Source organism: Terrapene carolina, unplaced genomic scaffold, assembly GCF_002925995.2.
Source record: "Terrapene carolina triunguis isolate 2854851 unplaced genomic scaffold, T_m_triunguis-2.0 Scaffold58, whole genome shotgun sequence".
Lineage (NCBI taxonomy): Eukaryota > Metazoa > Chordata > Testudines > Emydidae > Terrapene > Terrapene triunguis.
This window is the reverse complement of record NW_020664409.1, coordinates 110,863,282-110,886,589: the sequence shown is the minus strand read 5'-3', so window position 1 is coordinate 110,886,589 and position 23,308 is coordinate 110,863,282. Positions and strand designations below refer to the sequence as shown.

At 57.5% G+C, this 23,308-nt stretch overlaps 1 protein-coding gene across 1 annotated transcript in view; it reads right to left on the bottom strand.

The window, feature by feature from the left end:
• The window catches only part of LOC112119748 (1-phosphatidylinositol 4,5-bisphosphate phosphodiesterase gamma-1-like), a 75,482-nt gene that overhangs the window by 4,946 nt on the left and 47,228 nt on the right, over window positions 1-23,308 (bottom strand). The window contains exons 8-29 of the mRNA XM_026646937.2: window positions 22,984-23,056; window positions 21,829-21,930; window positions 20,913-21,031; window positions 20,028-20,113; window positions 18,883-19,003; window positions 18,032-18,200; window positions 17,460-17,579; window positions 16,144-16,251; window positions 15,318-15,505; window positions 14,309-14,509; window positions 12,929-13,048; window positions 11,823-12,006; window positions 11,096-11,173; window positions 9,630-9,733; window positions 8,008-8,104; window positions 7,047-7,113; window positions 5,383-5,546; window positions 4,604-4,700; window positions 3,922-4,146; window positions 2,918-3,066; window positions 1,489-1,603; window positions 444-605 (exon numbers count right to left, since the gene is read on the bottom strand). Of these exons, the coding sequence (XP_026502722.1) occupies window positions 444-605; window positions 1,489-1,603; window positions 2,918-3,066; window positions 3,922-4,146; window positions 4,604-4,700; window positions 5,383-5,546; window positions 7,047-7,113; window positions 8,008-8,104; window positions 9,630-9,733; window positions 11,096-11,173; window positions 11,823-12,006; window positions 12,929-13,048; window positions 14,309-14,509; window positions 15,318-15,505; window positions 16,144-16,251; window positions 17,460-17,579; window positions 18,032-18,200; window positions 18,883-19,003; window positions 20,028-20,113; window positions 20,913-21,031; window positions 21,829-21,930; window positions 22,984-23,056 (2,849 nt within the window). The remainder of the gene's footprint in view (window positions 1-443; window positions 606-1,488; window positions 1,604-2,917; window positions 3,067-3,921; window positions 4,147-4,603; window positions 4,701-5,382; window positions 5,547-7,046; window positions 7,114-8,007; window positions 8,105-9,629; window positions 9,734-11,095; window positions 11,174-11,822; window positions 12,007-12,928; window positions 13,049-14,308; window positions 14,510-15,317; window positions 15,506-16,143; window positions 16,252-17,459; window positions 17,580-18,031; window positions 18,201-18,882; window positions 19,004-20,027; window positions 20,114-20,912; window positions 21,032-21,828; window positions 21,931-22,983; window positions 23,057-23,308) is intronic.

Genomic DNA, 23,308 nt, shown 5'->3' with positions numbered 1-23,308 from the left:
CCCAGCGCGCCCGGGCCTCCACCTCAGCTCCCGCGCCGCCCTCCCAGAACGCCCGGGCCTCCCTCTCAGCTCCCGCGCTGTCCTCCCAGCATGCCCGGGCACAGATGCAAGCAGCCAGGACCGGCCTCCTGCTCACACGCACGCTCCCATGCGCACGCAGATGTTCTTGCACACTCCCCTGCAAACCCGGCAAGCTCACACATTGTCCTTCCTGCCATCTCACAGCAACACAGTCGTTTGGGAAGGGAGGGAGCTGGCAGGTTTGGGGCATCAGGGGGTTGCTGGTGAGGACAGAGCTGGGAGGGGCGGGCACTGCCAGCTGAACAGGGAGGTGCCTGCAGGGTCCTGGGGTGAGGAAATCCCCATGCAGAGCTGGCTCTGGGGACAGGCCTACCTTGGGGAGGGAGCGCGGAGAGGAGGGCCTGGCAGTAGGCAGCCTGTACCTGTTTTGAGGCCCTTGACGGGGAAGGTGGCCTGGGCCAGGAAGTTGGGGTCGCTGAACATGTCCTCCTCGTACACCACGAAGCGCAGGAAGGCAAACTCAGGGTTGTTGATGTCGAAGATGAACTGCTTGAAAAGCCACACGGGGTTCAGGCCGTTATCAGCTGGGGAAGAAGGGGGGAGGTCAGCACACAAGAAACACAAGCCTCCGAACGCCTCACGCCAGCAGAGAACAAAGGGGAGCGCCCGCCGTCTGGCAAGGCAAAGGAGCTGGCCGGTGCAGGTGTGTGCGTGCATGACACATACCACTGGCCCTTGCTGGAGACAGGCTCTGTGGTGTGTCTGTAGGGATCCGTCACCGCCCCCTTGTGGCAGATGTTAGACCCACACAGGGGTACACTAGTCCGGATGGACACATCACCGCTGCCTGCTGGAGTGCATGGGACCCGCTCAAGAGCGAATCGGTTCCATGACTGGCTGCTCCCGGGGAGAACGATGTTACTAACAGATCCCCTGTTCTAGGGTCACGCTGTCCCTGTAGATCCATCCTCTCCCACGGGGAGCAGTTTTAGGGCAGATGCACTGAGAGACCACAGGCTGAACATGGCTCTTTTTACAGACGCCCTCTCCAGCCTTGAGTGTTCACAGCCCCTTAGTAGGGCAATTGCTACGTCACACTTCTGGGGTCCGCACAGCCGCTCCAGAGGGGCCATTCATGGGGGAGCTGCCCCTCGCCACCCCAACACACAGGCCTCCAATACCCTGAGAGCTGCAGGGCATGAGTTCTGGTCCTGCTGCCTCCGGCACTGAGGCTGACAAGCTGGGGTCTGTGTACGGCATGCAGGAGGCTCAGGGCATTCTGTGGCAGAGCAAAGTCAGGCCCCTTGTATTCATGCTGCAATTAACGAACAGCCCAACCATGCAGGGAACCAGCTGAATGTCTGCCCAGGCCAGGTGGGGGATGAGCCTGTTAGGAGCATTCTGTTCGGCTACAGGAGAGGGCCCAGTTCTGTTCTCTGCAATGCCTGTTCCCCTCCAGCTCCTCACCTACGACGTCCGTCTTGTTCTTGCTGCTGTCAAACTCCGAGCCACAGACCTCCACCTCCACAAAGGGGCACACGATGCTCCTGCCGTTCTTGGGGAGATGCCGGGCGCCTAGGATCTGGGGCGAGGAGGCGGAGATGCCGGGAAGAGACGAGCAGACTGCAATGTTAGAACTGCTGCAGAATCCCAGCCAAGGGGGCCGGAACGGGGGGGCCAGAGGGCCATGGCCCCATCACATTTTATCAGCCATAAGGGTGAGAGACAGAGCGGGGACAGGGGGATGGAGAGGAGTAAATGGGAGACGGAGTCTTGAGGGGGAAGAGGCGGCAGTGGGGTGGGGCCTCGTGGCATGGGGGGCGGGGCCACAGTTCGGGCACCAGTGCCCCCCTCCACACTTTTAGGAAGCTTCCGCCACTCCTGATCCCAGCTCCTAGTCGCCTCATTTCTGACTCAATCTCTGTGCTGAGTTTCTGTAATGTCCATCTTTAGGGTCTGATCCTCCTCTCTAGGGATCCCCCATTCTGTCCTCAGGGGCAGCGCAGTTATGACATTGTGTGTCCTAAATCATAATGCACCGGCAGGGGGCAGGCAGCGCACTCCCAGGGGATGGGAGCAGCACACACCCGCTCCGGCCTCAGGGGTTTTTCCAGTGTCCCCGCACCACGCACTATTCTATTCTAGAGAGGTTTTTATATCATGCTCATCACAGTGGTGTCTAAGCACCCGCCTGTACTGCCACGTGATCCCGCATCTGTCACATCCCAGGCCCAGGCCTTGCTGCTTATCCCTGATTGTCATTCTTGGCAGCAGAAACACTCAGTCATGGAGCTGGGGGGCTTGACAAGATTCCCGGCCTAGTCCCAGATGCTGTTCACCCTGCCCACTAGCATCTTGAATTCACCATCTTACTGACTCATCATAAAAAATGGCTCGCCCCACACAAGCAGGGAAGTAGAGTCCGTATATGTGTGTAGGGGGAAAGGGGGTCACACAAGCAGGGAAGTAGAGTCTGTATATATATGTGGGGGGGGCATTGCCCTCTACGGGATGGAACCAGAACTGCTCAGCTGTGTGTCATAGGCTGTATACTGCTAACACCCAACAGAGATTCTCCTTGTGCTCAAGCACAGGGCCCTCCCGTGTTTCTGGAGCAGGCTCTGAGGTCCCTGCCTGTGAGGTTGGGAGGGGTCACTGCACAGTGAAATATGCCTCTCTGTCATTATCGCCTGTGTCGACACTGCCCTCTGTTACCCCTATGCAGCCACACTGGCTGCAGTGGGGTTCTATGGGTGTGACGGAGACGAGGATTTGGCCCACGGTATTAATATACGAAAGAGACAGACATTAAGTGATTGACGGGCCTGAGGCGACAGGTCCCAGGACTTGGGTCTCTTGGTCCCTCCCCCGAGTCCTAGGCTGATCTCTCACTTGCCTGGAGCTGCACAGTGATGGGTTCCACAATCTTTAGGCTGCTCTTGTCAAAGGGGTCAAACAAGTCGTCCCTCATGATGTCTGGCTGCAGGACGTAACCGCTGCGGCCTCCCAGCATGAACAGGGCCTGGTTCAACTGCATTGGTTTATCTGGAAGAAGCACAAAGGCAGCAACCAATCAGCACACGGAAAGAGACAATGGAATGTTCAAAGGGGCAAAAACCAATCAGCATGCGGAGAGAGACAATGGAACATTGAAAGGGGCAAAAACCAATCAGCATGCAGAGAGAGACACTGAAACATTCAAAGGGACAAAAACATAAAATCATAGAATATCAGGGTTGGAAGGGACCTCAGGAGGTCATCTAGTCCAACCCCCAGCTCAAAGCAGGACCAATCCCCAACTAAATCATCCAACAGATTTTTGCCCCATATCCCTAAATGCCCCCCTCAAAAACCAATCAGCACGTGGAGAACGGGACAGAGGAATAATCCAAGTGGCAATGACCAATGAGCTGGGGGAGAAGCCCGTGTGGGGCCAGAGGCAGCGCAGAGGCACAAGGTCCCTGTGCGGTGTGGAGGCATGTAGGGCATGGTGCAGAAGGCCCTGCCCCTGGCAGTGCTGTTGGTTGGGGGAGCTAAACCCCCCACTTCTGTCACACAGAGGCAAACCCATGCCTTGTGCCCTGATGGGAGACAGTGCTGGGATCTCCACAAATGGCGCCTTGCAGTGCGTTCTGAGCCCTGCGTGGGAACAGCCTGTATAGTGGACGGAACCACCTGGGGTTGCTGGCAATTGGGTCAGGCTGGCTCTTGGTCACATGACTGCAGGGTCTTCCTTAAGGACGCCATTCAGCTGTGGGATTGTCTCCTCAGGGAAGAGAGGGGAGCCCCATTGCTCAGGACATTCAAAGCTAGCTGGGCAAAGCACCTCACGCTATGCGAAAGGGAGTGGATCTGTGTCTGAACTGCCCCGTGCCCACTGGTACGGGGTTGGAGAGTTACCGGGGGTCTGGAAGTTAAGGGCCACCAGCTGGCTGCCGCAGATCCACATGGGCAGCGGGTCGTAGTTGGAGGAGTCCAGGCGCTGGCCCTTGGGGTAGACGCGGCTGAGCTGGCGCCGGTTGTACTGCAGGAACTTCTTGCCCTTGCTGCGGTTGGCGTACTTCTCGGCCTTGGTCTCGGGGAAGGAGGACATGTCCCGATAGCAAGCCTTATCTGTGCCGATCTCTGCAAGGACAATGGGCAAGGTTAGCGGGTGGCCACCAGAGGCCCTGGCTAGGGAGGTATCAGGGTGCTCTGGAGCCTGGCTTATCAGTGATGCCCACTGAGGACAGTGGTTCCCTAGGCTGGCAGTCCCCACCGTGAGCTTTCCTCTGCCTGAGCTTAGGGGACAGCCTCCACATGGGGCCCACTGCCCACCTACCACTGCGCTTGCTATGGAGCTCGGCTGCTCTGAGTCCTGGCGTGGAGAGGGGTGGCTGGCTGGAGAGGCTGGGGCTAGGGCTGGGCAGTTCTGTTGGGGACCAGAGCTGGCCGGGACGGCCGTGGGCTCAGGCAGGGCCTGGAGGGAGCAGCTGTTTGGATGGGTGGGAAGGATCTTCCCAGGGCCTGTTTGGTTCCCATCCACACTGGCAACACCCCTCGGAGGGCTCAGTCAGTGACGCAGCAGCAGCTGGGGTCTTACTCTCTTCATCGAATGGCACCGGGCGGCAGTAAACGACCAGCTCGGAGAGCTCCAGGGCGATCTTCTTCCTCCGCTCCATGATCTTCCCCTCTTGCATCTGCACAAGGAAAGGCAGGCGCTCAGGTCACTGCCCAGAACGCAGAGAGGCCACAAAAACATGAGCCACCGACACGCCCCGCACAAACGGACTGGCAGAGCCTGTCTGTGAGGGCTGGGCACCACGTCCTCACCTGCAGCAGGGACGTTTCAGGGGAACCACTGAGTCCTGCAATGCAGCCCATGCTCACGCTCCCCTTCCAGACAGAGGTGCGTCCTCTGGAGACTACAGGCCCCAGCATTCTGTGCTCCATAATGAACCACGCAGCCTTCCACTGAGATTGCTTTGGAGGAATGCATGCTGGGAACTGTAGTTTTCAAGGGCTGCACCTCCACATTCGGGATGATGGTGGCTACAACCTGCTTCATTTAATGGATCCCTTCAGTTGCCAGTGGATCCCCGAATGGGCAAAGTGTGGGCATTACCTCTTAGCTTTAGTGCTCACTGTATCTCGGACCCAAGTGTCAAGGTAAGCTAGAGCCTGAGGGAGTGGAGTTGCACCTCCCCCAGACAGAGAATGGGGAACGCTCTGCCTTCCTGGGTGCCATAGCACCCCCCAAAGTGAGCCCCAGCCCCCACCTTTGTGAGGCACATTGGTCTTGGCCTGGAGGCTTGTTAGGGTCACTCTAATGGCGACAATGAACGCCACCGACACTCAAAGCACACGGCTCCTTTCACTCACCCTGGCATCTGCGTTCTGTGTGGCCTCCCGGATCTTGGCCACCCAGTCGTTGAGTTCCTCCTGTGTGTCTGCAGCCACGTCCAGCGACTGGGACGGGTGGGACATCTGCTGGGAATGGATGGTGAAGACAAATGGTTTGGAGCTCCTCCCGTCTTTGGAGATAACTATAAGGACATCAGAGGGGGCTTTACTTGGAGAGATTCCCAATGGGCAGCTCTGTGGAGCGAAGGACCCCTCCAGGGTCTCCAACCTGCTCTCCAACCTGCTGCACATGGGGGGTGGAGTGGGGATCGGCTCCTTCCTCTGACGCACCATCACCGCCGGCAGAGCGTCAGAACCTAGCGTGAAACCTGGTCTTCTGTCGCCCTGTGCAGCCCGGCGCTACCCAGCGCACTGGGGCCAGCTGCTTGAAGCAGGGTATGATTCCTGACTCACCTCCTAGTGAGTGGTCACTCACACCACTGGAAACTGGGGGAGGAAAGAGGGCGAAAGGCTCTTAGCCTGACCTCCCTCTTATTCACCTCAAGCCAAGAGGGACACGGGAGGCTCTGCATCTCACAGCCTGTCTCAGGAGGTCCTGAGTTCCCTCAATGTCCTCTGCCTTCCATGGGGCTGAGGGTGCTCAGCACCCCCAGGACTGGGCCCTAAAGCTCTGACAGTTCTCCTGAGAGGGCCACAGCTCTGAGGCAACTTGCTGGGATCTACCGCCTAGGAAAGGGATGGGAGCTGCCAGGGGAACGGGCTGGGCCTTCAGCTCAGGCCAGTTAAGCTGTAGTAAAGGCCATTCAGCAAATCTGCCTCTGGGGTGGATTCAGCTTCCCCCTAGGGCTTGGGGTGATCAGCACCGACTGTCGGCTTCACCTCTCCTTGTGAGTCCCCTTCCTTCTAAGTCCCGATTTCTAGGACAAACGGGGGCCACGAGATAGCAGCTCCCTTGCAGGCCTTGGGCAGGGCCACAGCTGGGAGAGCCTCAGCCAGTCACATGGGAGCACGGGCTGGCCGTGGGCTCGGAAGTCACCGCCGACCTTCGCAGAGATGCCTGCTACAAAACTCTGGAGAGACAGGGGTGCTCCAGAGCCTGCTCTTTGGGGCGCAGTAAAGGCATTGCCTACCTCCCTTTGGATCACTTTACACGGTACTCCGCAGCCCCCTCACAGGAAACCCCCCCAGAAGTCACTACACCGAGGGATCCAAGGTAGGAATCCAGCCAGGAGGGAATGGGTTTAGACCCACCAGACCTCATTTAATAATAATGATAATACCCAGCTCCTATAGAAAATTCTACCCATAGCTCTCCATGCACTTTACAAAGGAGGTCAGTATCCTCATTGTACAGATGCGGAAACTGAGGCACAGAGCAGGTGAACTGACTTGCCCAGGCCAGGTGCAGAGCCAGGAATAGAACCCAGCTCTCCAGAGTTCCAGTCTGGTGCTCTATCCACTAGACTGCACTGCCTCCAGATGGGCAGCTGCAGGAATCACCCAGCCAGGTGCTCCAGGCAGGAGTAGCACCCATGCGGAAGGTGAATACTCCAAACGCTGCTCCTGTTAGAAGAGGCTTCTGTCTCCAGCAGTGTCTCATGGTTAAATACCCTCCCCCTCTCCCCCCGAAACGATACATTCCAGAACCTCTCACTCCGCCGGCGACAGTTACAGACACTCACCTACGTGGCAGGACGGTACGTCAATGAACCCTTTCAGGAAGTTCCCCAGGGGACTGTTTTCTGCTGACTGGAAGAGAGGAAGGGATGGGGCAGAGGAAGGCCAGTTACCAAGAGAAATACAGACAGACAGGCAGACCACTGCTTTCTGCTTTCAGGCCACAGTCTCGGCCTTTCTCCTGCGGTATTTGCAGTACCGAGCAGAGGGGCTGGAAAGCGGTAGTCAGGAGAGTTTCCGATCGAACCCTCTCGTCTGAGTTGCTCCGAAGAGTCAGCTTTCTGGACTGAGGTTTTCCAGGATGGATCCCTAGACCCTGCCTAAGTTTGAGCAAAATCATTGCAGCTGGTTTTGAGTAAAGCAAAGGTGGGGAAATCCACTTCTCCCATTTGTCAACCAGGTTTTAAACAGGGCTGTATCGGACGGGTGGAGAGAGACACCAAGGCGGGAGAGGAATCATTTAGGGGGTTGCAGTTTGGAGTGGTGAAATGAACTTCAGAAGGAATGAAGGCTGCTGGGATGGAGCACTGCATGCTGGGAGCTGTAGTTTGCTTGGGCCCCTACTCGACACTAAAGGTGAGGGTGGTTAGAATTCTCAGCATCACTTGGGCTCCAGGGAAGTTGGCAACCTGGCCAGGTTTGGTGCCTGTGGCTTATCAGCAACGGGGCCAGGGCCGGCTCCAGGGTTTTGGCCGCCCCAAGCAGCCAAAAAAAAAGAGCCATGGCAATTTGGCGGAAGGTCCTTCGCTCCGAGCGGGAGTGAGGGACCGTCCGCCGAATTGCCGCCAAATAGCTGGACGTGCCGCCCCTCTCCCGAGCAGCCGCCCCAAGCACCTGCTTGCCAAGCTGGTGCCTGGAGCCGGCCCTGAACGGGGCGGCCTGTTAGTGGTGTTCAGGACAGCTGAACGGGTCCCTCCGATTGTGGTGGAAGGTGGGGAAAGGAGCCAGCATGGGGGCTAAACTCACAGCCTCGTCCTGCTCCTGTACCAGCGTGTTCATGATCTCCTCCACGTAGTTGGCTGGGAACCACAGCTGCTTCTTGCCCCCGTAGTCTCCCCGCCACCTAGAAGGGGTAACAGGAACAAGGCAAGCACACTGACTCGGGGGTACTAGGGATGTGAACACTGCACACAATGTCAGGGGAACAGCTGGAACAGGGAAACACAAAAGGATCCATTAAAACACGTCTCAGCAACACGCACAGGGCATGCAATTCCTGTAACCGGAGCAGCAGCCGAAGCCGGGGTGATGTCTGCTGAGCTGCACTCTGCAGGAAGCCTGGGGCATAGACCAGGGCACAGAGAACCGCTGGAGGGTTTGGTTGCCTGGTAACCGGCCAGTCGTCCCGTGGTTAGAGCAGGGATGTGGGAGTCAGGGTTCCTGGGTTCCATTGCTGGTTCTGCTGGCGCGTCCTGGGCAAGTCACTTCCCCTGACTGCCTCACTTCTGCCATCTGCTATGACTTCTACCCAGGGCTGTGAGTCTTAACGAGTGTTTAGGAGGGGCCAGAGAAGGGCAGAGATTTAACATGAGTGTGGGTTCTCAGGGCTGCCCTACACTACACAGGTAGGTCGGCTTAAGTACATCACTCCAGGCTGTGAAAAACATCACGCTCTGGGTGGTGTAATGAGGCCGACCTAAGCCCCAGCGCTGACACCAACTGGTGATGGAGGAATTCTTCTCCCGACCTAGCTACTGCCTCTCAGAGAGGGGGATTCATGACAGCAGGGGAAGAGCCCCTCCCATCGCTGGAGCAAGTGTCTGCGCTGCAGCTGTGCCGCTGCAGCCCTTCTAGTATAGACACACCCTCAGCCTCTGGCTGAATCAGCACTTGCTGGGTCACGGGTGATAGGCCTGTAGAGTGGAAGCCCCAGGCCGGCCTCCCCTGGACCACCCTCCGCAGGGTGGCTCAGGGGACTGATCAGCCCGGAGCGTTGCCCGTTAGCGTTTGGGCCAGCGGGGAGCGAAGGAGTCAGAGGAGCTCGTTCCCAGCGAGGGCCACGTAGCTCCACCACAAGATGTTCGCAGCAGGCAGATGGCACGGCTGTCCCTGGCTGGGCAGAGCACTGGGCATGTCAGGGATCAGGCGTCCCATCAGATGTCCGGACGGTAAGTAGGAAGAAGGACTCCACCTTGCTGGTAGAGAGCATCTGGGGCCGCTCGTGGCATGTGGGTTGCACGACTGGTGTCCTTTCAGCTCTGGTGAAAGAACCCCTCCTCGGGGCCCAGCCCCGCAGGCCAGGATGCAGATGGCCCCCATGAGAAAAAGGGGGATCTCCCGACAGGCCCCCAGTGTCAGTAATTTGGGTGGTGAGCCGGCCAGGACTGAGCCAACAAGGAGACACCCAGCTGCTCATGAGCAGAGGAAAGTCCTTGTGAGAGGAGCGTCTCCCCAGAACAATCAGACAAAGCGATATCCGACACCTCGTGTTATCCTGAGCCGTGGCCTTTCTTCTTGACTCCACAATGCCCTGGCCCCACCGCGATCTGAGAAGGACGCCCGTTCTAGTCAGGGGACCCCTCCTCCGAGACAGCCAGGCAGTGTCAGGAGAGGAGTGGACCCCTGACCGGACGGGAGGGAGAACTCACCAGCCTCCATCCTGCTTGTCCACGTTGTGGATGATGGCCTGTTTGCAGAACGAGAGCTCGTCTTCCCGCTGGGCTTTGTAATCGTAGAGGGCCTTCACCGTACACTGGGGAGCAGAGCAGAGACACGCTAGCCTTAGCAGTTACGAGGCCAGCATTCCTGGGGAGGGAATGCTGCAGAAGAAAAACTGCAAAGGAATATAAAGTAGCTCCCCGGGCCTTGATCTCAGGGAACCGAGGACTCTCTCGATATATAGATCATGAGTGTCGATAAACTATTTAGATGGGCGATAATGCAGCTGGAAGCAGCCGTATTATCAACCCAATCCCCTGTGTCCAGACAAAAGCATCAGTGCTGCTGGCGGAGACAGAGAACAGCAGATTTCCACAGCTCTTCTAGGGGCAAGTCAAAGATTTTTCCACTGTCTCTCCAGACAGGTTTGGGGGAAGAGAGGGACAAAGCTCGAGTGTGGGCAGAGTGGGTGCCGGGAGTCTCTGCTGGCCGCTCTGAGGGCATGCCGGCCGTGCTCCTTGTTGGGATAATCATCAAGGGCCTGACTTGCCACAGTTCCCATTGGGACTGCGTAGGGAGTATGGGAGGCAGATTCAGGCCCTAAGGTGGCAACCGCTCTGGCTTACAGAGCTGCCAAGAGAGCAGGGGAGATTCTGAAACATCTCCAGGTCTTCTTCCTTAGCTTCACTGCAGTCTCCTGGTCTAACGCACAGACTCTGTGTAACTGCCATCTACAGCAGCAGGAAAGTCCGATTTCCTTTTCAAGGTTGCCAAATGGTTTCGAATATAACCAGAAAAGAGCTCCCTTTGGGCTAACGCGTCACGTGTTTGGTCTCGGCCCAAGAGTTCACTTGTTGGGAGGGGAAGTTTTAAGGTGCAGTGGTGCCCTGAAAAGTGATTTGATAAGTGCCCCTGGGGGGCTCCATGTTTATTCTCTCACTGACACCAGATCGAGCCCGCGCTGCTGGTAAATAAAGAGCTGTTTTTTCTAGCTACTAGTGCTGAAAACGCTGCCCGGGATCTGAGAGTTAGGCTGGGTCTTTCTGGTCCCTGCATCACCAACTAAAGATTGTGCCCTCGGAGCTCAGCTACTGTAACAGTTCTGCGGGTGAGCTCCAAGAGACTCCTGCTCTCGCGCTCTGAGCCGCGCTGGCTCTGCAGGGCTCGCCGACAGAGAAGGGATCCAACGTAACTCTTTCAAGTGAACGCTGAGTGTCAGACGCCTGGGTCTGCAGCCAGGGTTGGATGCCATGGGCACAGAATGACGGGATACGCGGGCTGCAGTTCCCAGGATGGCTGGGTGACTGCTGGGAGTCCCAGACACTTCTTGAACTGGCAGCAAGTCGGAACAAAGTATCACCCAGTTCCCAGGCAGCACGTGAATCCCCCTCCCCCTCCTCCCGCCCTCCCTGTGCCACGCAGACCTGGGGGGACTCTCCGGACTATGCTCTCTTACCCTGGCCATTGGCATCTTGTTGGCCTCCACGTAGAAGTGAGGGGTTCGCACTTCATACAGGGCTCCATAGTCCAGCTCCTGCAAAGGACAGGCAGCAGCGGTAACATGGGAGGCAAACCCACAGCTTCCCGCCTTCCCCCTCTCCTAGGGGGCAGCTCGTGGGGACAGAGGAAGGGACGTGTGTACATCCTCACTAGAAAAGAGGAGATTTGAATCGAGCGTTCCTTAATGGAGCTAGACAGCGGACTGGGAGCTCTTCCTGTCATGGGATAGGGGCATTCCCTTTTGTACCCTGAGGCTATGTCAGGCGACTGGGGTCAGTACAGAAAGATCTGTCTCTTCCCCGCTCTCCTGTGTGTCACACCTTGATTACAACCTCCAAATGGCAGCGTGGCCCCTAGGATCAAGCCAGAGCACTGCATGCTGGGAGATGTAGTCTGCACTTGCTGCACCTCTGCATAAGGATTAGAGCACCGGCAATCTGATTAGCCGGTCCCTGGGACTCTGGGCAACTTGCCAATGCACCCCCTGAGCAAAGTTTAGGGACCCCAGGATGCAGCCATGTTCAGCTTTTCCAAGATTCTGTGGGGTGGCCATAAAGCCCCCCCATATTTACCACACTGCCCAGCTGCATTGCCCCTCTTCCCCTGTATCCTGGTGCCCTGCCATTCTCATGGCAATGCTCCCCGATGCCCTCCGTGGGATTCCCCTGCCCCCCAGCACTCACGGCAGTGCCCATCTTCTCCAGCGTCTCCTCGTTGATGGGGTAGCGGAGTTTCATCTTGCGGTAGAGCGGGTGCTTCTCGTAGTAGCTCACCAGATCCACCAGGCTCTCGAACTCGGCGGAGCTGCCCAGCATGAAGAGCCGGCCCTCCTGCTGGATGCGGCAATGCTTGATCTTGCCCTCCGCTCTGTTACCAACACAGCCCAAAGGGCACATGAGGAGGGGCTGGGTGGGGAGGTGGGACGTGCCTTCTGTTTTTACAAACTGCAGAGGGGAATCATTTCACCCACCCTGAAATGCAGCCACCTCTGGGGTGGACGGCAGCAATTGGGGAACAGCGCACAGCAGCACTGCACAGCAGTTCAGGAAAGGAACGAAGAAGATCCCCGTGTCCAAGTGGCTTATCGTGGGAGGTTTCACCCCAGTGCACTGGGGTAACATCCTGACGCACAGTAAGTTCCATGGGGGTATCTAATGACTAGAGCAAGAGCTTACTTTTCCATGCAATCTACAAGATGGCACGACTGCCTCCTCGCAGCACGTGGTGTCATCGGTCAGTACTGAGCAGCAGCCCCAGCACGGCAGCGAGTTACCCACAGCACTCTGGGTATGCCTACCCGTGGCTGGCCTGTGCCAGCTGACTCGGGCGGGCGGGGCTGTTTAATTGCAGCGTAGATGTTTGGGCTTGGGTTGGCGCCGGGTGAGGTGGGAGGGTCCCAGAATGTCTACACTGCAATTAACAGCCCCTTAGCCTGAGCCAAATCAGCTGGCACGGGCCAGCCAGGGGTGACTAACTGCAGTGTAGACAAACTCAGCCAGTCCTGAGGGAAGGGAAGAGGACCCCTAGTGACTCACCAATGCAACTTCCTGCAGCAGCAGCTTTCCTTGAAGGTCCCCGTCCCGGAACCTATCCAACCCAACTGTGCTCAGCTAATGAGACTGGAAAAAATCATGTGCAAGCACACGGCAGGGCACGGGGTTGGGAGGAGAGATGGCAATGGCTGCACGCTGTAGCCTTTGACTCCAGCGGGTCACCAGGGAAACAAGTCTGCTGCTTCTCAGCTCAGGCCCCCGGGACGGGTTTGGCTGACTGGCCAGCTCGCACTCACCTGAAGGAGATAGCATAGGAGTTGGGCTCGCTGCGTTTGCGCAGCAGGAAGGCTCCGTCCCGGGGCACCCTCATCAGCATGTGCTCGGCCTGCAGGCGGGACAGATTGGCATGGTACCACCTGGGCCAGGAAAGAACACGCAGCAGGATCAATGCATCATCTGACCCTGTGCCACGGCATTGACTCAGCAAATGAGAGCGGGGCCGACGCTTTTCAATCTCCTAGTCCAGGGGTGGCCAACCTGTGGCTCCGGAGCCACATGCGGCTCTTCAGAAGTTAACATGCGGCTCCTTGTACAGACGCCGACTCCGGGGCTGGAGCTACAGGCGCCAACTTTTCAATGTGCCAGGGGGGTGCTCACTGCTCAACCCCTGGCTCTGCCACAGGCCCTGCCCCCATTCCACCACTTCCCGCCCCCTCCCCTGAGCCTGCCATGCCCTCGCTCCTTCCCCTCCCGCCAGAGCCTCCTGCACACCACAAAACAGCTGACCACGAGGTGTGGGGAGGGAGGGGGAGGCGCTGATCGGTGGGGCTGCCAGTGGGTGGGAGGCGCTGGGAGCGGGGTGAGGGAGCTGATGGGGGGCTGCTGACCTATTACTGTGGCTCTTTGGCAATGTACATTGGTAAATTCTGGCTCCTTCTCAGGCTCAGGTTGGCCACCCCTGTCCTAGAACGAGTCCATGTCCAGTGAGCATGGGAATCCAGTTCTGGTTCTCCACCCTCCAGGGGCCCCAGGGACACGGCTGATCTCTTGCCTGTATTAATGTACCGGCTGAGTGTCTCGGTGTGAGACCTGCTCTCCTGTGTGTATCTAGTGCACTAGGAATCAGGGCTGCTCAAACGTGCGGATGCACACCCATGGATCTGTGGACTCCCCATGCTGCCCGTGTGCTGTTCTGCCGGCGATCACAGTCTTGGCTATATGTGGCCTGAGATTATTTACACATGAAACCCCCATTCCCCATTGTCCCCAGGGAATAAGCAGGCTGAGGGAACACCTGGCTCCCTGGGGCCTGCGGGGGTCGCTTTCTCTACAAAAAAACAGCCACTGCTGGGGCTATAGGCCACAATCTCCCCCCATTCAGGCTCCTGCCCCAGAGCTTGATGTGGTGCCTCACTGACACCCCATAACAGAACAGTTCCACTGCGACAGCGCCCCAGCCAAAGAGGACGTGCAGCCCCAGTGACACCGCATCTCCGGCAGGGGGTGCCGGATCCGGGCCGGATGGTTCAGCAGAGGGTGCTCGCTGGAGAGGCGGGGAGAGAAGCGAGGCAAAGAGGAGAGAGGTGCTGTGTGGAGACAACCGAGGACCGGAAGGCCAGGGAGAGGCGAGCAGAACAAAGGGGAGAGGGGAAAGGGAGGAGAGGTGACACACTCACTCTTTGCTCTCGTGGGCGTTGGGCTGCGGCACGGGGTCTGTGAGCCTCATCTCAAACTCGTTGCACCGCAGTGGCACCTCGCGGTAGTGGCAGATCAGGCTGTAGAGGCTGTCGAACACCAGGTTGTCCGTCAAGTAGAACTTGGTGGTGCCGGCTTCCTGCCGGGAGTGGATGCGGCAGTGCTGGACTCGGCTGGACCGCCTGCAGCGGGGACAAGAAGGGATCGGCAGGGTCAAGCGCAAACCACGTCTCCCTGCGGCTGCCCAAACCGGGCGCACAGTGGATGGGGGGAAAGGTCAACCCTCTGCACCAGTCCTGGTGGGGGGGGAGGAGATGACCGGACAGCAAAGAACATCCTGAGTCACAATGCGGGGTTTGGATCGAGACTCCTGGCTGATGCATGTGGGAGCTGCAGGTATACGGCTGTGGTCCTTTACATTGGCTCAGGGCTTTGGGTCAGGCCCATCTCCCCCTCACTGGGGCTTTCCCACATGGAATCTATAAAGCCAGACCCCTAGGTCCTAACTCAGGCAAAAGCCTCTCTGAAGTCAGTGGGAGTGCGGGCTGTGATCCTGAGCCGCACTGGGAGGCCATCACCGCGCCCCGAGAAGCACCGATCATCAGCCATCGCGGTGCTGGGGAATGATGTTGCCGCATAACTGGGATAGCAGCAGGGCAAGCGTCCCTCCCTGACCCCACCCTGACAGGCCGCCTCTGGGGAGCCCAGTCTCCGGGATCTATTCAGGTCTCAGCCTCGCCGCTAGGCTGCCAATGAGGGAGAGGATCAACGCCCCTTCTGGTGGCTCCCGAGACTAATCCAGTAGGAACCGGACTGAGGCCCACCAGCTTGTTTCACAGAGATGGCTGCTGTCATCAGATGGTAGCAGCTTTCTACCGCTACCACCTCGGACTGGAGGGAAACTGAGTCCCCGATGTGAGGGGATCACTGGTGCCGGAGGCAGAGGGGATCTTGTGCCCCGGTATGGAGGTCGCTGCAGGAGGCTCCTACCAGAAGGAGAGGGTGTAGTCTCCCACAAAGGTCTCGCTCTCCCGCACCAGGAAGGTGCCGTCCTTCCCACCCGTCTCGGTGCAGTACTCGTGCAGCAGCTTCTCGGCGATCTGGCGCCCGTCACGCCCCCCGCCCAGCTTCCCGTGAAACCACTTCTCGCTGAAGTGCAGCTCGTTGTTGTTAAACTCCTGGAGAGGCGCAGAGCCCGAGGACGAGACGGGTGGGGCAGGGAGAGACCAGAGAAATCCAGGGGAGAGAGAGAGAAGGAAAAAGAGACAGTGGGTTTGGTGTCATGTCCTTAATCACTTTGGCCACCTCTGGGGTGGAGCACAGCAGCAGTCTAACAGCGCACAACAATGCTGCCCAACAGTTTAGGGCAGGTAGTGAAGGTTCTCATGTCCCACTGAACCTGCCTGGGGATCTAGTCGGCAAAAGTTAATAGCCCCAACCGGAGTCTGAGCAGGACCCTGAGGTTAATACCCTGCCTTGTGAAAAGTGAAGTGGGATATTTAATGGCCAGGAGTGGTCAGGACCTTGGTTCTGCATCTCTTACAAAAACACACATCTGTGCCCCTAACACCATTGGGTTAGCACTCTCGGTGAAGGGCACCCCTCTGGTGGGTAACTAATACCAGCACCTGGGCTTTTCTTGGCCAGGTCCTCTCCAAGCATTGACCTGCTCTAACCCTCGTGAGCTGGGGCAGAAGCACAACCCAAAGGGGTACATGCAGCTGCAGGTACTTGGGTGGCTCTGTAGGTGAATCCTGAAGGTCCCTGAAGCACTGTCTTCCCCCCCAATCCACACCTTTTCTCCCCACAAACACACCTCTTTTTGTTCCACCTCTTCCTCATCCTCGTTGGACTGGTAGCGGGACGTCTCCTCGGAGTAATAGATCTTGTTGCTTGTCAGCACAAAGTAATGTGGGCTCCAGGTCTGCCAAGGAGAAAGGAGCATCAGAACCAGGCAGCAAGGAAGCCGGGGAGTCGGTACAGGGCAGGGAGGTGGCCAAGGATGTCAGCACCTGCCAGAGATCACAGCTGCTTGCATTGCAGGTGTGTGCACGCTGCCAGAACGTGTGTTGTGTTTCCACTCCAGTGAGTAGTCCACTAGAGGATACCAGCCTATTACTGCTAATGGGTAACGGAGTCACTTCTTTAGCTTACATGGTGGAGGTCTGTGATGAAGGTCCAGGGTTCAAGCCCTTCTAATGACCCAGGGAGGGGATGGGACTGTGACGCCTCCTTCCCCACTGCTGGAATCCAAGCATTGGTATTCCAGCCTGCACTGTGAGGCCCAGTTCCTGGTTCCAAGTGCAGTCTAGAAACCAGGGGCGGGCAAACTTTTTGGCCTGAGGGCCACATCAGGTTTCAGAAATTGTATGGAGGGCCGGTTAGGGGAGGCTGTGTCTTCCCAAACAGCCAGGTGTGGCCCGGTCCCCACCTCCTATCTGACCCCCCCGCTTCTCGCCCCCTGACGGCCCCCCCGGGACTCCTGCCCCATCCAACCCCCCTGTCCCCTGACGGCCCCCCCGGGACTCCTACCCCATCCACCCCGCCCCGTTCCCTGTCGGCCCCCCCGGTACTCCTGCTCCATCCACCACCCCCTGCTCCCTGTCCCCTGATCACCCCCGGATTCCCCATCCCTGACTGCCCCCTGCCACCCCATCCAACCTCCCCTCTCATTCCTGACTGCCCCCCCGGGACCCTTGCCCCATCCAACCCCCTGTTCCCTGCCCTCTGACCGCCCCGACCCCATCCACATCCCTGCCCCCTGACCACCACCCCGAACTCCCCTGCCCTCTATCCACCCCCCCGCGCCCTGCCCTCTTACCGTGCAGCACAGAGCACCGGTGGCTGGCGGTACTACAGCCGCACCGTTCAGAGCACCGAGTCAGGCCGCGGCTCTGCAGCTGCGCTGCCCGGCCGCCCAGAGCATTGCGTCCGCGGCGCGCTGAGGCTGCGGGGGTGGGGGGACAGCAGGGGAGGAGCCCGGGGCGAGCCTCCCGGGCCAGGAGCTCAGGGGCCGGGCAGGAGGGGCCCGCGGGCCGTAGTTTGCCCACCTCTGCTATAGACCGTTCCCTCTCCCACATGCTTGGCTGTTAGTTCTGGAAAGGGAGACCGAAGCCTGGGCGAGGCTCTTACGTGGTCAATGGGGTCCTCAAGATACAGGATGCCGTTCTTGATGGAGTTGCTGATGTCATTCTCCGAGTAACTGGCCGTGGAGACTTCTTCATAAAGGTTCCCTTCCACCAGCTTCTTGTGCTAGGGAGCGGGAGAGCAAACCAGAGAGAGGAGAACTCACACAGTTAGACTGACCCTTGACCTGTGCTACCAGCACCTGAGCCTATGTTTACAACTGGTTTCACTTCCTGGTTCTCCTGGCCCAACGTTGCTGCTGTTTGGGTTCACGGTACCACGGGCAAAGGAGTCCGTTCTGGGAGCAAAAACGACTTAAAGGACTGTGAGCGGCCAGGACTGGTGTTTAGGTTTCATCTGGGAGGGAGATTCCCATGCAGCTTTGTACTTTAGAGCTGGAGGTGGAGAAAGCTCACCCCAGTATGTTCCTGTAACCCCCAAACTATAGGGCTCTCCCACTAGCTACCCTGGCCTCTCCCAGTGCAAGGCTGGTGCGTACAGTTCTCGTACCGCCCCCTCTGGACAGTATCAGAGAAGGACTGGGGGAAAGGGAAGAGGACAGGCCCTAAGTGCTGCACCTTGATGAGGATTTTCTTCTTGAGCTGGGTGGGGGAAGGCAACTCATCGGCGTTGATGTCCACTGGCTTGGTGAGCAGCATGTCCCCAAAGACCTTCTTGAAGTGGGAGGCCATGTTCCTCTGCTGGACGATGCTGCAGTGGTCCTCGATGGAGAGGATGATGGGGAACCTGGTGCAGGGGGGGAGGAAAGGCCAGATCATTCGGAATAGCAACCGAGAAAAGGCTCCAGATCACGCGCCTGCTCCTAGTGTAGCCAGGGGCAAAACTAATGAGGGTAGGGCCCCAAAGGGGATAACAGGAACTCAGAGATCCATGGGACAATCTGGTAGAGACCTTGGTGTAGGGAAAGCTGGATTAGGGCAGAACCCTCGAAGCTGGGGAACACTCAGTAAATCAGGGTGTGACACTCAACCTGGGAGTGCTCTGCAGGGAATGTATCCACGCCTTGGAATGGGCAGTGCGGCAGGGAACACGCCCAGACCCAGCAACAGGTTCTCACAATAAATACAGAACCAGTGAGTGCTGACCAGGATAAACAGGGACTATCTGGCTGCCACACATGGTTAAACAGGTTTCACCCTGGTCTCTAATAGTTACAGACTGGCTTAAGCCCTGAAGCAGGAGGTTTCCACAATCATTGTTACCATTAACTATGAGAACTCTGGATATTCTTGTTATTCACATAAATATCTAATCCCTTTTTTAATCCTGCTAAATTCGAGGCCTCAATGGCTTCCTGTGGCCATGAGTTCCACAGTCTCATTACATGTGATAAGCTCCAGGCCCTTTAGCAGTCCCTAAGCAGCAAAGGGGTGACAAAGCCCCTGTAGTGCAGTGGGGTGGTCCTTACTCAGAGGTCACGAAGGCGTGTTCCTTGATGGTGTGCAGGACATCCAGGAATTTGATTTTGGAGGTGAGTGTGTGTCCGTGGTAGATGATTGGCAGGTCATCTGGACCATCCCAACAGTCCACTAAGGGCAGAGATGGTTGAGTTGTTAACTCCCCCCACGCGTGTGATCATTTATCCCCGTACCCCACACACGTTCCCGAGGGACCATGTCCCAGCTACCGTCCTTTCTTGCACAGAGTGGAATGGACAGGACCACCTCTAGAGCCCATGGCCACTGCACATGCATCGGTCCCAAGCGTCACTGTGGAGCTGTGCACACTTCATTGTCGTGCCAGTACATGGGCACTTCGGGGGTGGACAAAGGGGTAGAAAACACACTGGCATTCACCTCTAACAGCACATGCTGTTATCTCAGTTAGCAGGGTCAAATGGGACTGAGCTAGTGAAAGAGGCTGTGGGGTTGGATGGGGGTCTGCTTGCCATTGATATGAAGGGACAGCAAGATCGCAAGGGTTCACCAGGTGGACTGAACGATCCTCAGCTGAGGTCCCATTGGGTTGTAGATTCCAAGGCCAGAAGGGACCATTGCGACCGTCTGGTATGACCTCCTGCACCGCACAGGCCAGAGAACCAGAGAACCTCAGCTGGTGATTCCTGCATCTGGTGGATTTTAAACTTCTCCCCAGGTTGCCCCAGAGGATGATCCAAGCAGAACATCTCATGTTTCCAGGGCACCGGAAGGATCCCAGTACGATTCACCAAGAATTGCTGTAGCCACATCTGGGGTGAGACGGGGCGGCTGTTTGACACCGATGTGTAAGGCAGAAAAGTGGGGGCAATTTAAAGGAACTACCCATCACAGGATGTGGCCAAGGCACTGGGCTCAGACCCCTACATTTGTCCGAAGTGCCGAGGGAGTTTTGGGGAGTGGTCAGGAACTTGGTTTTAGAGATTCCCCCAAAGGATGCTGACTCCAATGGTAACTTGCGGGGGGAGGGGTGGCATCACCAGTACCATTTCCTGCTGCCCTTTGGCGGTCCCCCACCCAGTCACTGAGCGGTACTCATGCTACTCAGCTTATGCCGTCGGACCAGCTCACAGCCGCTGACAGCAGCCTGGCCCCTGGCAAAGATCAGCTCACTCACGCTCTATGCAGCGGCAGCCCATCCGGAGGCAGCGCGCGTAGGCTTCCAGCGAGGACTCACTGGAGAACTGGTCCCCAGTCAGGTACCTGCAAAGAGAACAAGAGGGCCTCTGAATCACCAGCAGCGCCTGGAGAGGGGCCACACTGCAGGGCCTGGGGGTGGGACCGGGAGGCCTGGAGGAAGTGGTGCAGCTGCAAATCATGTGGCTCCCAGTCCATCTCAGGGAGCAACCACTGCAGATGGTGCCTGTCCAGGCAGCCGCCAGCCACAGACGGCGTGCCAGGGGAGCTGCCTGGTTCCTTGCCATGCCTGGTAGCTTAGTGCAGGCAGAGCCTGGAAAGGTCATTGCTGTTTCAGGGGCACCTCGCTCTGAAGCCAAGGCCTGGATCCCATCAGATGTCCGTGTCTGCTGTCTCGTGGAACCCCTGTTCCCGCCAGTGCCGCCTGGGCTCGGGAGACCCATCGGAGGTCCAAAGCCACAGGGCCAGATCCCCGGCTGGTGTAAATGGGCAGAGCTCTGTTGAAGCCAATGGAGTTATGCTGGTTTAGACCAGCTGAGATACTGGCCCGTTTTCCAGTACCTGCTTACAAGGAAATGTCCAGGAATCCCATGTCCTAGATGGACAGAGAAGTGGGGCAATCCCTGCAGAACTCCCGGGGGAGGCTACAGGGAAATCCCCCCTCCCCCTGGTCACTATTGCATCGCAGGCCAGAGCCCTTCTGGAGCTCAACCACCAGACGAGTGGCTCCCCAAGTCTGCAGAATGACTCCTAGGGCTGCGGTGGGAGGCACCCGTTCAGCTCAGAATCAAACAGGTTGTGCCGCTTTATCTTCGCCCCACCATGCTGGGGGCCCTTCGTCAGTGGACCGACGCCAAGCGCTTACGTATTGTGGGAGGAGGAGATCCAGTAGTGGGACAGCGGGTAGTTCATCTCCTCTGGGACCACTCGCTCGTACTTGGCGTCCATGACCATGTTTTCCCTGGAGAACAGGTACGTCAGAAACTGAGGACAGAAGGAAAGCTGGTTAAAGCAACACGAAGGAGGGTCAGGCTCCAGGACACCGTGGGTCACCCCAAGCAAAGGGGAGAGATGGGCGTGGGGCCAAAGCACCAACAGGAATGGGGAAAGGGAGAGAAGTGGGTGGAGAAGACTTGCCAGCAGCAGAGGACGAGCTGAGGAACACAGTCCAGTGACTGCAGCTAGAGATGGGCTTCAGACGCAGAGTTTGGAATGTGGACTTTTCCAAAATGTAAGAGGGAGGGGTTCACTCTTTCAATACAACTGGCCTGTCTAAATACATGTAGTGCAATCACCTGTGGAATTCACTGCTGCACCTGCACACAGTCACCTGATGGAGGTGGATTTTGGGGCCAATAATAAATTAGCTGTGCCCCTTAAACAAGGATAATTAAAACCTCATGCTTCAGGGCACAAGGAGATCACCTGGAAGGGTCAGGAAGGAATATCAATCCCCAAATGTGCAGCTCTGTCCACTAGCCAGATGGGTGGTTTATTGCGTCCTTTTAAGCCTCAGGCATTGGTCATTGATGGAGGCTGGGATAGCAGTCTATAAGCCCCTTTGGTCTGACCTGGCATGGCCCATCCTAACCTCCAGTCTGAAGTGTACATTGTTATAAATACAGCTACATCCGTGTGCACCAATTCAACAAATCCTAACTAATCTAGAGACTTTATCTGCCTCAGGTGGGAGTCTGAGCTCCGCTGGTGGGCGCTGGAGTTGCTAAGGGGATGGCTGATGCAGGAGGATGGGCTGGGATCCAGGGTACATATTCCCCTACCTCATCCAGCTGGAAGAAGGGTTCTGTCATGTCACTGAAGGGGTCCCTGAGGTAGCCACACATGTACTCCCGCACCTTGCCGATGTCACTGGCCCAGGGCTCCTAGGGCAGAGAGCGCAGAGGGCAGTGTTAGGGGAGGAACTGCACCGAAGGTTTGGAGGTGAAACCAGGATGGGAATCTCAGATCTGCAAGATCAAGAGCCTTCAGACAGATGGAAGGTGACTGGACTCAGGGCCGAGGAGACTCACGACCTCTAGCTATGCACAGGGCAGGTACAGCCCATACTCCCCCCCCGCTGCCACCACTGTGCCTCCACCCGCATCTGCAGGGAATAGAGAGGAGTCCAGTGCCGATGGCCTGATTGTAATTATTCTCTTCACTAGATTTCAGAACCAGGCAAACCTTGGTCGCGATTTGCTCCTTTTTCCTAACATGTTCTCATCTGAATTTCCTGTTGGAGATTCACAGATTCCAAGGCCAGGTCTGCCCTTCCCTGTAACAAAGGTCACAGAATCTCCTCCAGACATGCATCCAACCCGTCACTTCTGGCTGGGCTGGAACAGCTCTTCTAGAATGACCTGCGACCTGGAGTTCAAGACTCCAAGTTGCAGAGTCGCCGAATGTAAAGGCAGAGGGGACCACCCGATCATCCAGGCTGACCTGACCTGTGATAGATTCTCTATCGCAGCTCAGCACGAGCTGTTCTGATGGTTAATCACCCTGGTTGTTAAAAACAGGCAGCTTCTTTCTGGTCTGAGTTTGTCAGGCTTCAGCTTCCCCCACCCATCATAGCTTTCTCTCTGTCCACAGCTGGAGCCTGGGCAGTGGCACACACTGCCCTTCCTGGGAGACCACCATGGCCCCTTCATCCCATGGCCTCTCTGCTGAGACTGCCAACAGAGGATGCCAGCTTCCGTGGCGTTGGGTCTCATGGTCTATCGGGAAGAGAAGAGAGATCCACCAGTTGGACAGCCATTGGATGAGCATGACTTTAGGTTACTAGCAGCCTGGGCTGGCTTTGAGGTAGCCAGACGCTCTCTGGTTTCAGAACAGTGGCAGTAATGAGAATTTCTGCTATCATCCACTGCATGCCAAGTGGTGGCCTGGCAGAAGGGCTGCAGTCCCTCAGGTACGACGTGCGCCTTAGCGGATACCTTCTGGTCGTGCTGCAGGAACTTCTGGAAGTCGTACAGTGTAATCTGGCACAGCTCCGCCCGGTCAACGTTCCTGGGGAGAGGCAGGGAGCCGGTCAATGGGAGTGTGTGCAAGCCGGATATGCCAGTCTCCCCCCACCAAACGAGTCAGGCACTGGGTGTGTCTCCCCCATACAGATACCTAGTCCCCTTAGTCCCCCCACTATTCCAGCTCTTCCCCTCCATCCTCACAGCTTTTTCGATCAACCTGACTTGCACCCGCCCACCCCTATGACTCCAGCCTAGGGCTCCCCTGACCCAGATCTGCTGATGCCCCTCAATTCCG